Here is a 13,679-nt window from a genome sequence, read left to right on the forward strand (position 1 = left end):
AAAAAGGTTCTGTAATATGTTGGATTTCAAAAATATTAGTTTTATTCAAATTCAAATTTTGAGTTGATAGTTTACTTAAAAATGTGTGCAGATTACACAAAACATCTTATGATGTAGTTTATCACTAACAGTATACAAAGTTTTGTTAAACTGAATAATAAACATTCAGATAATAATAGTTTTTATCTTTTTCCTGTTGTTAATGTAATTATAATCATTGATTGGGAATTTTAACCTTTTATTTTATTGAACAACTGCATAAACGGCTTGTGTTCACGTCAATAAAAACTGAAATGTTAGCATGTGAGCCGCGTGGAAGGCCTCCACAACATACATGGACGGGCTTTAGAGCAGCTTTAAGCACACGGTGAATCGCTGCTCTTGTTGTTCAGCTCTAGAAGGTTCAGTTAAACAAAAAGGCAATCAGGCAAAACTTTCGCCTACGTGTGCATGGAAGGTTGACGGTCTTTAATGCCTTTTTACAAAAAGTACATTATCGTTGTGTGACCTCTAATTCATTATGTACTATATGACTTTGAGCTTTTTAATTTAAAGTATTTATTTGTGAAACTGAGAGAAAAAGACATTGAAGCATCTTTTGACTAATGGTTCTCTTAAGAGAGGAAAGTGCTTTAGGAGACTGAAATGATGATATTATAGGCAGCAAAGAGACCAGAATCATATGAGCACACAGTATCTAGATAGTGTTTTAGTCCTCCACAGAGGAGGGGACATCCAGCTGGGATTGGTATCCACAGAAATGGATGATCCCCGTGGAAGCCCTCACCAAACTAAAAGAGCTCAGCAAAAAAAAAAAAAAAAAGCAAAAGCAGCAGTGATCATCACGCCGGAAAGCCCGTGGAGGGTTGGGTTAAAGGCCCATGTTAAAGGGTGTCCCAGCACTCGTCTGAATATCCACCATCACCTTTCATAATCTCACAAGCAGCACGGCTGTTAACCTCGATGCACCCGCCGCTACAAAGACGGCTGAGAGCCAAACACTCCCAGAGATGTTTTCACCTCACTGAAGGCGATCTTAAGGCTCGATAACATCAAATATTATATGAACTCTTCAGAAGATGATAATAGTTTGCATAGAGAAGATGCCAGACCAAATTAAAGAGAACAGAACACAGGAGAAGTGAATAATAGAGGGTTACTAGAGGGCTAGAGTCATTTGAATAGATGGATAAGAAGAATGTGTAACCGATGATAACGATGATTCTGAATTTATCTGGTCATTTAAAACTAAACAAAACATCTATTTGCTATGAGGATTCTAGTTGCTGTGAAGTTCCATGTAGACAAAACTCAATGTTCATTTGGGATCTATTTCCAAAGCAATCCCTGTGGTCTTTAATAACAAGTAAGCTGTTTTATTAGCCAAAAACTTAGCCTATTTAGCAAGACGTTGGCGTGGAGCAACCCATCCCCCTCCCATTGCTGAGAGCTCTCCGTTTACATCACATACCGAATATGATCACTCAGGCCAGGGGCGCTGGATGTGGCACATCGTTATGAAGTGCTGGTAAAAATAAACTAGAGATCCCATAATGCTGTGCATCAGCTTCCACGCTGAACACCAGTGTTGCCAGATTGGGCGGTTTCCAGCCAAATTAGGCAGTTTTGGTTCTAAATTTTGGGGGAAAATACTTTGAGGTTGGTTCGATGGTTCTTTATCAAGACACGTCTCAGCAGGGGCGTGCGGTCAAGGAAGGCAGGTGAGGCAGTGCCTCAATTAATAACAAAATGGTAAATGAAGATGAGTTTACTCATCTGTTCTAAAAAAATTATAGCTGGGTTGATAAAATCGATTTGATGCTAACGTTTAATGGAATTTCCAATAGGACAGATAATGCTAACGCTCGATCGACCTAAACATACATTGCTGACTAAAGGAAAATCTTTATAAACTCAGACATGAATTTTAAAAACTCTTTTAAAGATATATATTTTTAAAGTAAGAATTTGTGGTCTAAAACTTTGTTTTTTGCTCATACTGTCTTCTTCCTCTGGAATTAGGTGTACTTCCATAGCGTGATTGCCACCTAGTGGCCAAACTGAAACGCCCTCCAGGAGAAGCAGAACAATGTTTACAATGTTAATGATCTTAGAAAAACATGTAACACTTTATGATATTAACAATCTTCTTATTTCACTAATAAATTTCACAGTTTCAGATTAATATAAATATAGTAAAATCATATAGAAGAATTATTAATCTATTTCTAAACAAAAGTGTCTAAATGTGTAAACCATGTAAACTTAAAATTAATTGAAATAAGTGAACTAAAGAACCGAAAAAAAAATCGATTCTGGAAATTATTTTTGATACCCAGCCCTACTATGAATGCAATTTATATGAATGACTTTTAATCATTTTTACCGTCAAAACTGAGTGTGTTTCTTTTATAACTATGGAGCAGACTGCAAGACTGGGTCATTAATTTTAATTTATTTAGCATATGCTAACTATGCCATTCTTTATTAAGAGGCAGATTTAAGTTTTAAAACATACTTTGAAAGTTTAGTTTCAATGTTTTCATTGAAAACATGACCTAGAATGTGTTTGAAATTTTGTCTTACTGCGTAAATTACGTGGAATCCCACTAGCTTACAGCCCCTAACATTACTGACATTACTGGTGCAACAAAAATGGTGAGCGATATCGGAGCTATCCAGTTTTGATTCAGATTCCAGTTCAGACGAGGAAAACAAAGATGTTCATATATCTAGTCATCTACAAGTGGATCCATCAGAATGGATCGGCCGTTTGAGTCCACTTATCCAACTGCATTTTTTTCTAATTCACAACGATTAGAATAAAGAAATACCCAGAAATGTAACTTTTAGCTTCATTTTCTTCCAAAAATATGCCACAAAAACATGTTAAAACACTATTTACATCATTAAGAAGTTCTTCTACCACCAAGTAAGAAGAAGCTAGCAAAGGAAATGGGATGTATGAAAGTAATTGAATTTGAGAGAATCAAACCCTGTTGAGTTTTTTTCTCTTCACCCCTTTCACAGTCAGTCCTCTGTAGGACAGCATCAGAGCGTTCACAATGAAAAATCACACATAGTCCCCTATTCATGCTCTGATTAATATGCAACGGCAGACGGTCCTCATCCGACAGAGGACATAAAACAGCCAGCCGAGTCATTTTGAACTTCTGCTGGAACTATCAGCACTTTCAGATCTTGGAGCTCTGTGATACGGCTGGACAAAGGGAACATGTTTCATTTGCATTTCAAGCCGTTTTTTAACCTTTGCGTGAACTTTTATCGTTCACGGAGAAGCAACAGCTGCTCGTGACCTCCCAGAGAGTCCAAAAACGGGTTCTATTTTTGTTTCTTTCTATCTTTACAGCAAACACATACGATAACGAACGATAACACCCCGCCAAAAAATGTCACAAAATTATTTGTGCATGACATTCCACTAAGACGACCACACATGAAATTGGCGAAATGCATGTTGGAACTACATGGAATTCTAATCCGTTAGCAAAGTGTAGGTGCAATTCAAAAAGAACGGAAAAAAGTAAAATGAAACAGAAAAGAATAGGTTTATGTAAGCATCTCAATGTTAAATAATGTACAAAAAATAATGAATAAAATAGGTTAAAGAAGATATTGCCTTTGGAAAAAGCTGTTTTTGTTTGATTTGATTTATTTACACATAAAATGTTCCTGTTTGCTCTTTAAAGGAGCTTGGTTTAATAAACCTTCTTTTCTTGTACTCCTGTTGTCTTCAGGAGTAAAAGTTGAAGACAGCAATCATCATCTATCTCTAGAGTAAAGTTCTACATCCGTATGGAGTGATTTATGTGCCATCGTACTGCAAGCAGAAGTCACAGTTTTTAGATCAAAATGTTCTAAATTGCAAACAAAATGTAAAGTGTTAAGACTAGAGATTCCTAATTTGTAAATAAAAACATTTAATATTTCTTTCAAAAACTGTTTTAGCTTTCAAAAATATGTTTGCGATGCAGCAAAAAAATTTTAAGATGTCTCGCTTTGATTTTTCGTTGATTGATAATGCTGCTTTTTTTATTTTTCATTATTATGTTAAAAAGTCGAGTTTTTACATTTTTAAAAATTGGCATTCTGCTAGCTTTTTGGACTATGTTGACACTTACTATGATTTTTTAGGCTATTTTGGAGTTAAGTTAATATTTCAGCTATATGCTAGCTGTTTTTGCTAATTAGCTTTTTTTTTTGCTAACTTGGCTATTTTGAAGTTTAGCTATTTTTTCAGCTACATGTTAGCTGTTTTGGCTAAACTAAGTCTTTTTTATAGGCTAATTTGACATCTAGCTAATATTTTAGCTAGGTATGAGTTTCAGCTATCAACTTCAACATTTTCTACTATCAATTTCAGCATTTACAGCTATCAGCACTAGCATCTTCAGCAGCCAAATTCAGCTTACAGCTTTCACACTAGCATTATCACAGGTAATGCAATATATCTAGCTAAAAATTTTGTTTTTTTGATCATTTTAAAATAATCTATAGTTTTTTTAGCATCGATTACATTGTATTTAGTCAAACAGAAACGTATCGACACAAATTCAAAGATAGGGCGAAAGCGAGATGAGACACATCTCATCTAAAAACATTTGTGCTGCAAACATTTTTTGAAAACAATAAATTCTTGAAAGCAAATATTACATATTTTCATTTGTAAATCATGAAGTTTTATTTTAAACATTTCACATTGTGTTTACAATTTAGAACATTTTGATCTCAAAACTATGACTTTTGCTATCAATATTGTGGCACAAATATCACTCCATACATCCTGAAGAAGATGACCAGATTTCTGAACCCTTTCCTGAAAAAAGTGGTCCAATCATCCGAGCCACTGCTGTGCTGGCAAAAGTCGGCATAATGTTTACAGAAAGTTGTCCACACATCCCTTTCAATTCTGCTCCAAACATTGTGTAACTGCTGAGCAAAGTTGCAAAAAGATCCAAAATCTGCTTTTATTCAGAGAGCAGCCCCAAAGAGCCTTATAATTTTCCCTTGTTTGGCTGCTTTTTCCAGCTCGCCCAAGTCAAAAATAGCCCGTATTATTTACGGAGTGGCTTTGAACTCACCACAGTTGTATGAGTCCCATATGTTAGCCATTTAGGAATTGTGTATTTTCCCTCTCCAAATGTCGAGTTGTTCGTTGACTTCTGTTTCGGAGTTTCGTGCTTCATGTAAATAAGTTGATTCAAATCAGTGAAAGGGGATCATTAATTTGACTTTTTTTTTTTTTTTGCTTTCCTTGTTTTAAAGCAATATCACCAAACTGGCAAAATAATACTTAACTAAAGCCTCGCTGAAGTGCATTGTGGGAAAGCTACCCCCTTTTGGTTCCGCACAAATTAAGAAGGAAAGCAGCAGCCAGGTGTTTGTAATCAAATCCACTTGATGAATTGATCACCGGCAGGTGTTCAGACTTTTCTGCGGCGCTTAGGTGAGACAGGACACATCTCCAAAGAGGGAAATAATGATCTTGGAGAGGTTTGGCCATTAATCTATGCAGTGTATGCAGTAGTTTACAAACCCTGAGGCTTAATTATTCTATGGTTTAAAAGATTATTCACAGCTTTAAAATGTTTTCTGACAGTTGATTATAACCTAAGGTGGAGTTTCATCTCAGAAAGCCCAAAACTATGCACAGCTAAACTTCAAGGCAGCATCACCTGGATGAATGAGAACCTGCGTCAACATATACAAACATCAGATCGCAAAACAGTAACATCCTTTTTTGTTTTTAAATTATTTGGAGCAAAAATGTTTCAAAAATAAAGTAGAGCTGTTGCAGCTTCTATAAGAATAAAAAATAATGTTTGTGGTGTTTTTAACATATTTGTGCAGCGCATTATGAAAACAAATTCTAAGTAAAAATGCTACTATAATAAATACAACTGGGGAGACATCGACAGAATCTTCAAGATTTGATGTCTCTGTCTTATTTTTCTTTTTTTTCATCAGTATGAGGCATCAGGAGTGCAGAATGGTCCACTTTATTTATACCTGGCAGCCAGTGGCATTTGATATGCACTGCCACAAACAATTGTTTTAATAGTCGACCAATCACAGATTATTTTTTCTGATTAATCGACTAATGGGATCATGTGCAAACCGGATGTAAAGCACACATCATTAGCTTTAAACTAAATAAAACATAGATGTATTGCATTACCTGTGATAATGTTAGTGTGAATACTGTAAGCTGAATGTGGCCGCTGAAGATGCTAGTGCTGATAGCTGAAGATGCTGAAGGTGATAGCTGAAATCACTGAAGCTTATAGCCAGCTAAAATATTAGCTAAATCCCAAATAAGCCTAAAAAACTGAAAATAAGCCTAAATTAGCCAAAATAGATTGCATGCAGCAGAAATATTAGCTAAACTCGAAATTAGCCTAGAAAATATACAATATCATAAATTAGCGAAAATTGCTAACATGTAGCTGAAATATTGGCTAAACTCCAAATTAGCCTAAATAACTGAAAAAATCCTAAATTAGCCAAAATAGCTAGCATGCAGCTGAAATATTAGCTAAGCTCCAAATTAGCCTAAAATTTGAAAAAAAAAACTAAATTAGCCAAAATAGCTAGCATGTAGCTGAAATATTAGCTAAACTCTAAAATAGCCTAAAAATCCTTAATAAATCCAAAAATAGTACAAAAAGCTAACAAAATGCCAATTTTTACTTTCAACTTTACTACACTCTGACTCCATATAATATAAAGTAACGACTAATCGACTATAAAAATTAGTCGTCGACTATTTTAATAGTCGATTAGTCAATGATAAGTCCACTAATCGTTGCAGTCCTAATATGGACAGTTGCTGTCCAGAGACAATTACACATCATCCAATCAGAGCTGCAGCCAACTGGCATTGCGGCTGTCACCGCCCTGTGGACACCCAGTTATCGCTCGATTCATGATGGCGTCATTCCTGCCTTTCACTAGACTTCCACTATACAACCTCAAAATGTGCTCGTCCACTGACTGACCTATGTCAACTTTAAGAGAAAGGTCGTCTAGTCCCCATAAAATTAAACCTTTTTCTAAAAACCTCCGGGGCCATCACATGACAAGTAAAAATGCGACATATTATTGTGAATCAGGAGCGGATAAAAAAAGGAGTTTGAAAAGATTTCATCTGTGATGTAGAAAATGTGCTGCTCAGCAGCAGGGAGAGAAAGGGGGGGCGGGGTTATTTCATGCCAACGGTCCCGCCCACAACTTGGGAAAATTTCTAAGCTCTGTAGAAACTAAGTTCTAGAAAACTATAGTTTTGTATTGTTTTTTTTTTTTTTATTTTGGCAAAAAACAAGTCATAACTGGGAACGTTTTTTTAAATAGTTTTAAAGATTAGCGGAGTGGGACTTAAAAGCCTCCTTTCCACCGAGCGGTCCGGTATGATACGGTAAGGAGTGATACGGTACGGCCCAGTTAACTCTTTGTTTTCAAGGTTCACATTGTAGTGACTAGAAAATAACAGATTGACGGGGCTTTTTGTCAGGAGTGTGGCAACATTTTCACACAAAGTCTGTTATAAATGTTTGTTTGTATGTTTACTGGAAATACTCTGAACCCACCTGTTCACCAATAATATCTGAGACATGCAACAAGGCCAGGAAAGCCCCGATTAAAACTATGATCAGAACTCGAACAAAATGCGAATCAAGATCATTTGGAGTAAAAGCAGCAGCACTGAAGAGCAAGTTTAGTAAAGTTTAAAGTGTTTATAACTTAATTTTACAAACAATAAAAAATGAAACCAGGCTCTACCTCTGCAGTATCAGAGATTTTTCACTTTCATTCAAGTTAATACTTTTTTTCCCCTCCGTTTCCTCTGTTATTGCTTCTCTATGATTGCTTGCTCTTCTCAACCCCCCACTGGCCTGCCCTCACCTTTGTCATAATACAAGCCTGTGTGTGTTACTTAACAGACCACACAGCAGGTGGCAGTATAGTAGGTTCAGTTTCGGCAAACAAGAAAGGGGAACAGATTGGACTATCAAGATGAAAATTCTACTAGAAAAACTGGGCAAAAGCGTCTACGGTCCACCTAAGTGGTCTGCATTTTTGTGTAACCCTTGTGCTGTCCTAGGTATGTTGACGTTGGGGTCATCTGGACCCCACGAGAAAGTCTGCTTCACTTATTTTTTTCGATGATTTTTGATTTTTACTGGTATCCATGGTAGACATGAAATCCTGTCCACCTTCATCCACATTTGTCATTGGATGGATAATAGTTCTCCCACAAACGATTATTTTAATAGTCGACTAATCATTAATAATTTTTTTCGATTAGTTGACTAATCGGGTCATGGGGCAAAGTCGATGTAAACCACACATCTTACCATCATTAGCTTTAAACTAACTAAAAAATAGATATATAGCATCACCTGTGATAATGCTAGTGCTGCAAGCTGAATTTGGCCGCTGAAGATGCTAGTGCTGATAGCTGAAGATGCTGAAATTGATAGCTAAAATCACTGAAGCTAAAAACTGAAGATTCTGAAGCTGATAGCTGAAAACGCTGAAGCTGATAGCCAGCTAAAATCTTAATTAAATACGAAATTAGCCTAAAAAAACAGAAAAAATCCTAAATTAGCTAAAATAGCTAGCGTGCAGCTGAAATATTACCCAAACTTCTAAATTAGTCAAGAAAACCTCAATAAACTGCTAAAATAGTCCAAAAAGCTAAGCTGAAAGCCAGCTAAAATATTAGTTAAAAGCCAAATTAGCCTAAAAAAACTGAACAAAAAAATTCTGAATTGGCAAAAATGGCTTCCACATACCTGAAATATTAGCCAACTCCAAAATAGCCAAGAAAACCTTAATAAATGTCAAAATAGTCCAAAATAGCTAGCATAATGCCATTATAACTTTCAACTTTATTGCACTCTGACTCCATATAATATAAAGTATCGACTTTTAAATTAGTCGTCGACTATTTTAATAGTCGATTAGTCGTCGATTAGTCGACTAATCGTGGCAGCCCTAATGGATAACACGTCGATGTAAGGCTTGGGTCATCTGGACCCCATATGATAGCACAAGGTTTATAGGGAGGCTTCATTTGAGTCATAAAGAGAGAAACATACAAATATAAAATAGCAAATTGGTTTTAGATTCAGAAAAAGAAGCAGTTCATTTTTTTCCCCACCAGCACTGGGAATTCCAGATCCAAAAAAAAGCAGAAAGGCGACACCTTCCAACACGGTTCCCTTCATTAAGCCATACATTCACTTTGTGACCTAAAACCTCCCTATAAACCTGAGCGTAATCTCAAGTGGCCCGTGTATGGAAGTTTCTCTTTTTAATTATTCTCCATCACCTTACACGCCTTCAAATTCCCAGCCTGAGGAAGACATTTTTGACAAGAAAGGCCGTCGAGTGTCCACTACTCAAAATTTCACTGGATCCACACTGGCAATAATTCAGTTATTTCTTGAGCAGTGACGTGGCCCTGCATTCTAATGTCTGTTCCCAGCCTCAAAATTTAATTATCACCGAACTGCATGAGAAACTGGAAATCAATAAATGTAATTAAATTGCTCAGCCCTCAAACTGTGCGATGCTGTCATTACCCCGTCCATGTACCCAGGTTCTATCAAATAATGTGATCAATTTGTCTGAATTTCACCCTGTTGCAACGGGAGAAGGCTAAGGCACAGGTGTCTAATTGTCTCCCTCCTGGTTCCTTTCTCCTCGCATCCCAACGGCAGTAAATTGTGGGAGGAGATTATCTGGGCAGGATCATGAATCATATGGAAAAAATGAACACATCCTCGATAGTTCTTCCTATGAAGAAGAGGCTGTCCTTCGGTTTGGGTTAAAAGATTGCAAAATGATAAGAAGAAAGTCATCGTATAATACAAAAACAAGTTGTTTGCAGCTCTGACGATAGGACATATAAAGAAAAGTGAGCACAAAAATGCATTCCTAAGTGTTTTTTTATTTAAGGCCGTCTGGAAAAGTCCATCAGTCTGGACAGGGCCTTCTTAATTTGGTCCTAAGCCTTGTGCCAGCTTTGTATTCAGACTGCCGCCTATCACACATTTCTATTCCAGGCCAAAATCTGTAAACAAAACCACATGACTACAAATCTCTTCTGTTATTGGCCAAGAGTTACGAGGGTGGGGCAAAGCAAGGCGAGCAAGAATAATGGGAGTCCCAAGCTTTGCAATCCTTGTCGGGATAGTTAACTTATTCAACCTTTGTAGTTTTCTGACCAGTTTTGAATGTTTGTATCAGCGTCAGCTACAACACTTACTTTAGCTGCTTTGGTACAACAGCAGCAAGCTGCAAGAAGGTCAGTTACTGAGGAGACGGCTAAGAGGGTACGCTGATAAATGTCTATAACAAAGTTGTTTTAATGAGCCTGTATTCATCCGACCACATTTCAATAAGTTGGATCACTGCTTCACGATTGTCCGCGGCTTTCTGTTTACATCCTAAAATGCCCGGCTTCGGTGGCTGTTTTGGTACAGTTGTTCCACTCCGAGCATGGAGTCTATTCAGACTGAGGAAACTCAGAGCAAACCGGAGTTCAGTACGAAAGGAAAAAAACTGAGATCACCTCAACATTTGGGTCCGGGGTCCGGTCGGGCGTTTTTATAACTACCCGATAATCCCAAATTTGTTCAGGATTATCAGTAGACATGAACTCTTTTTCACTTTTAGCAGACCAAATGTGTCCAGTCTGAAGACACCATAAACCCTAAATCAAACTGGGGCTCAATCCAATTGAAAACAAACTGAGACCACCTCAAAAGATGGGTTTGAGAGCGGTTCCTGGTCACAGACCAGAGTCCAGTTGGCCGTTTTTATAACTCCCTGATAATCCGGACGTTGATACAGATTATCGGGAGACGCAAACCCTTGTTCACTTTTAGCAAATCAAATGTGTCCAGTCTGAAGACACCCTAAATCAAGGATAGTTAACTCCAGGCCTCAAGGGCCTCTGTGCCTGCATGATTTCCAGATATCAAAGCCCTGGTCATGACTGGTTACCTGGTTCAGGTGTCCCCAGTCAAGGCACACCTGAACTTCCAAGGAATGCGGCCCTAGAGGCCTGAAGTTAGCTATCCAAGAGTAGACAAAAAATTGCTGTTTGAAAAGGAGCATATTGGGAGGGCCACAAGTTCTCTGCTCCAAACACTTAGCAACAGGGAAGGAAAGGGGGGCGGGGTTGCTCCAGGCCCCACAAACCAAAGGAGAAATTCTCATGAACTTCTGCCGCTCTGTAGAAACTATGTCCCCAAAAAAACAACATAATCATAATAGAAAGACCGATTTAAAACCACTGAGTGTTTAACTTGATCTACAGGTTCTTCTCTGAAGCCTGCAAAGATCCTCCAGTCTGGGCTGAGATTTGACAAACACTTCCTCTGGAGGCGGAGCAAACGCTGCCTGCTTTAAATCTCAGTGGGAGGCAGAAGGAGTCTCCTTTACAAATTATTTATAAAAACAAGGATAAATTAAAAGTGTTTCCGAATGACAAAAAAAATAAAAGTTGAGGTTTAAGAAAAACCTAATTACTACATCAACTGATTCTCTCGCCCCAATGACCCCTGGGGGTCCTCAAACTCCTCAAGGCTCAGCTTCAGTGTTTAGAATAGAAATAGGGGGGGTAAAGGAGGAGGTGGATGGGGGAGTCTGCGCGCGCTATATAACCACAGGAGCTCGTGGATTGGGTCCCATTGTATAGATTGAAAGACTATTCAGTCGGTTGTCCTCAATGGATGACGAATGTCTGTCCAACCGAACCGGTACGAACCGGGCCTGCAGGTTCCGTTGACGCGCGGACGTTATGTGCGTAAAAACGCACCACGGTGTCCGGGTTCGGAACCCCTACCGGGTTTCCCCAGGGGAGGGAAACAGGTTCGGTGGCGCAAATCAGTAAACCAGGCAACAATCCAGACAGAAAGGCTCAATTTATGGATCGATTTATGGACGGATTGTGCTCAAAAACCGCAGGAACGCATGTTATCGATCCAAAAAGGGAAAAAAGGTTTATTGGAAAACAAAATAAACTAGAAAAAAAGACATGCAGCGCGCGCCTTTGCGCACCCCTTCCTGCTCATCAGAAACCGAATCGGACTTGTAGATCAGGATAATTTACTAAAATAACGTGTCCAGGTGGGTAGATAGGGACCCCCCTTATCTATAAAAATAAAGGAGAAAGGGAGAAAGGGGAGAAGTGGAGCTCCGCAGTCTCTGCAGCAGCATCACCTCCTCTGAAGATGAAGTGGAGTTTGGAGAGAAAAGAAAAGCTCCACGCGTGGAGGAATATTAGAACTCGTGGTGGTGGAAATACAGGGAGGTGGGGTCGGACCTGCTCTGGAGATGTTAATAAAAAAGGCACCAAGGCGCGCGCGCCTCCAACACTTGGGAACGGAATAAAAAGGCGCGCTTTGGTGGACGTTCGGGGCTCGAACCCTCTCCTGAAGAAACTTTCGGGGGTTCGCCCGCCTGGAAGCTCGCGGCACTGTCCGGAGAGAAGGGATGCCGCCGGAGCGGAGCTGGGGGGTTGCGCGCAAAGGATGTTGCTCAGCTCGGCCTCAGATTCCCGCTGACCCGCACGGAATCCCGCAAACGCAACGACTCACCTGTGCAGCCCAGGAAAAGCAGTCCCCAGATGATGTCCCTCATTTGCAGCATGGCCATGTGTCACAGATATCCTCCCCGCAGAAGAGCCGGACTTTCCACGCGCGCGGTGTTGCTTCTGAGTGGGGGGGTAAACAGCGAGCCGCCTCTCCACAAACACACAACAACTGCCACAGGATGGATTTTTGGTCCTTGTCGCTACCCGTGTTCGCGCCGCGGCACAATGAGTGACAAGCAGCAGCAGCAGCCGTAGCACGCACCCGCGCACACACATGCACCGAGCAGATACCAGCACGAATTACTCCGCCCGGTAAGCCACAGAGAGGAGAGAGGAGGCGGGAGGGAGGAAAGAGGAGGGAGGAGGAGGTGGATGGAGAGTCAAAGTAGTGCGCGGCTGCGCGCCGCGGCGCGGAGACAGCAGATGGTCAACACGGATTTTATTCGGATTAATAAGATTAAAAACTTACAAAGTGTTGTTTGGAAAAGCACAGTGCAAGATTCTGACTCTGAGCGGTGGTGTCATCAAAACACAATTAGAGTCAGACAATAAACAACCAAAAATGCTTATTTTTAGTTTATAAATAGAGGAAAACGGTAATATTTGGGAAAGCAGGGGTGCACCCAAAGGGGGCCCGGGGGGACTGGGCAGAAGAATCCTCTTCACCATTTAGCCACTTCATTTTCCTTTTTTTCCCTAATTATAATTTTGTAAAACTCCAAAACAAATGATGACAGTAAATAACAAGATAGATGGCATTACCTGCAATAATGCTAGTGGGAATGCTGTAAGCTGTATGTGCCCGCTAAAGATGCTAAAGCTGATAGCTGAAATTGATAAAGTCTAAAGCTAGCTAAAATACTAGCTAAATGCAAAATTAACAAATAAAACTAAATAAATAAATATAAAAATATAAATAAAAAAAAAACATGGAAACATTTGCCAAAACACCTAGCATAATGCTAAAATATTAGTTAAACTCTAAATTAGCCTATAAAACTGGAAAAATGTCTAAATTAGACAAAAAAACTAGCAGAATGCTAAAATATTA

The 13,679-nt window shown here is 39.1% G+C and overlaps 1 protein-coding gene across 12 annotated transcripts in view; it reads right to left on the reverse strand.

Moving 5' to 3' along the window:
• ncam1a (neural cell adhesion molecule 1a) overlaps positions 1 to 13,465 on the reverse strand; it is a 368,133-nt gene extending 354,668 nt beyond the window's left edge. For 3 of the 12 annotated variants that reach the window (XM_036215209.1, XM_024263349.2, XM_024263344.2), the window contains exon 1: positions 12,633 to 13,464. In XM_036215209.1, the coding sequence (XP_036071102.1) occupies positions 12,633 to 12,690 (58 nt within the window). In that variant the 5' untranslated portion in view covers positions 12,691 to 13,464. Of the gene's footprint in view, positions 1 to 12,632 lie in introns of all 12 variants that reach the window. The other 9 variants (XM_024263378.2, XM_024263386.2, XM_036215208.1 and 6 more) reach the window with 8 other exon arrangements.
• Between the last annotated feature and the right edge of the window lie 214 nt (positions 13,466 to 13,679).

Source organism: Oryzias melastigma, linkage group LG14 (genome assembly GCF_002922805.2).
Source record: "Oryzias melastigma strain HK-1 linkage group LG14, ASM292280v2, whole genome shotgun sequence".
Lineage (NCBI taxonomy): Eukaryota > Metazoa > Chordata > Actinopteri > Beloniformes > Adrianichthyidae > Oryzias > Oryzias melastigma.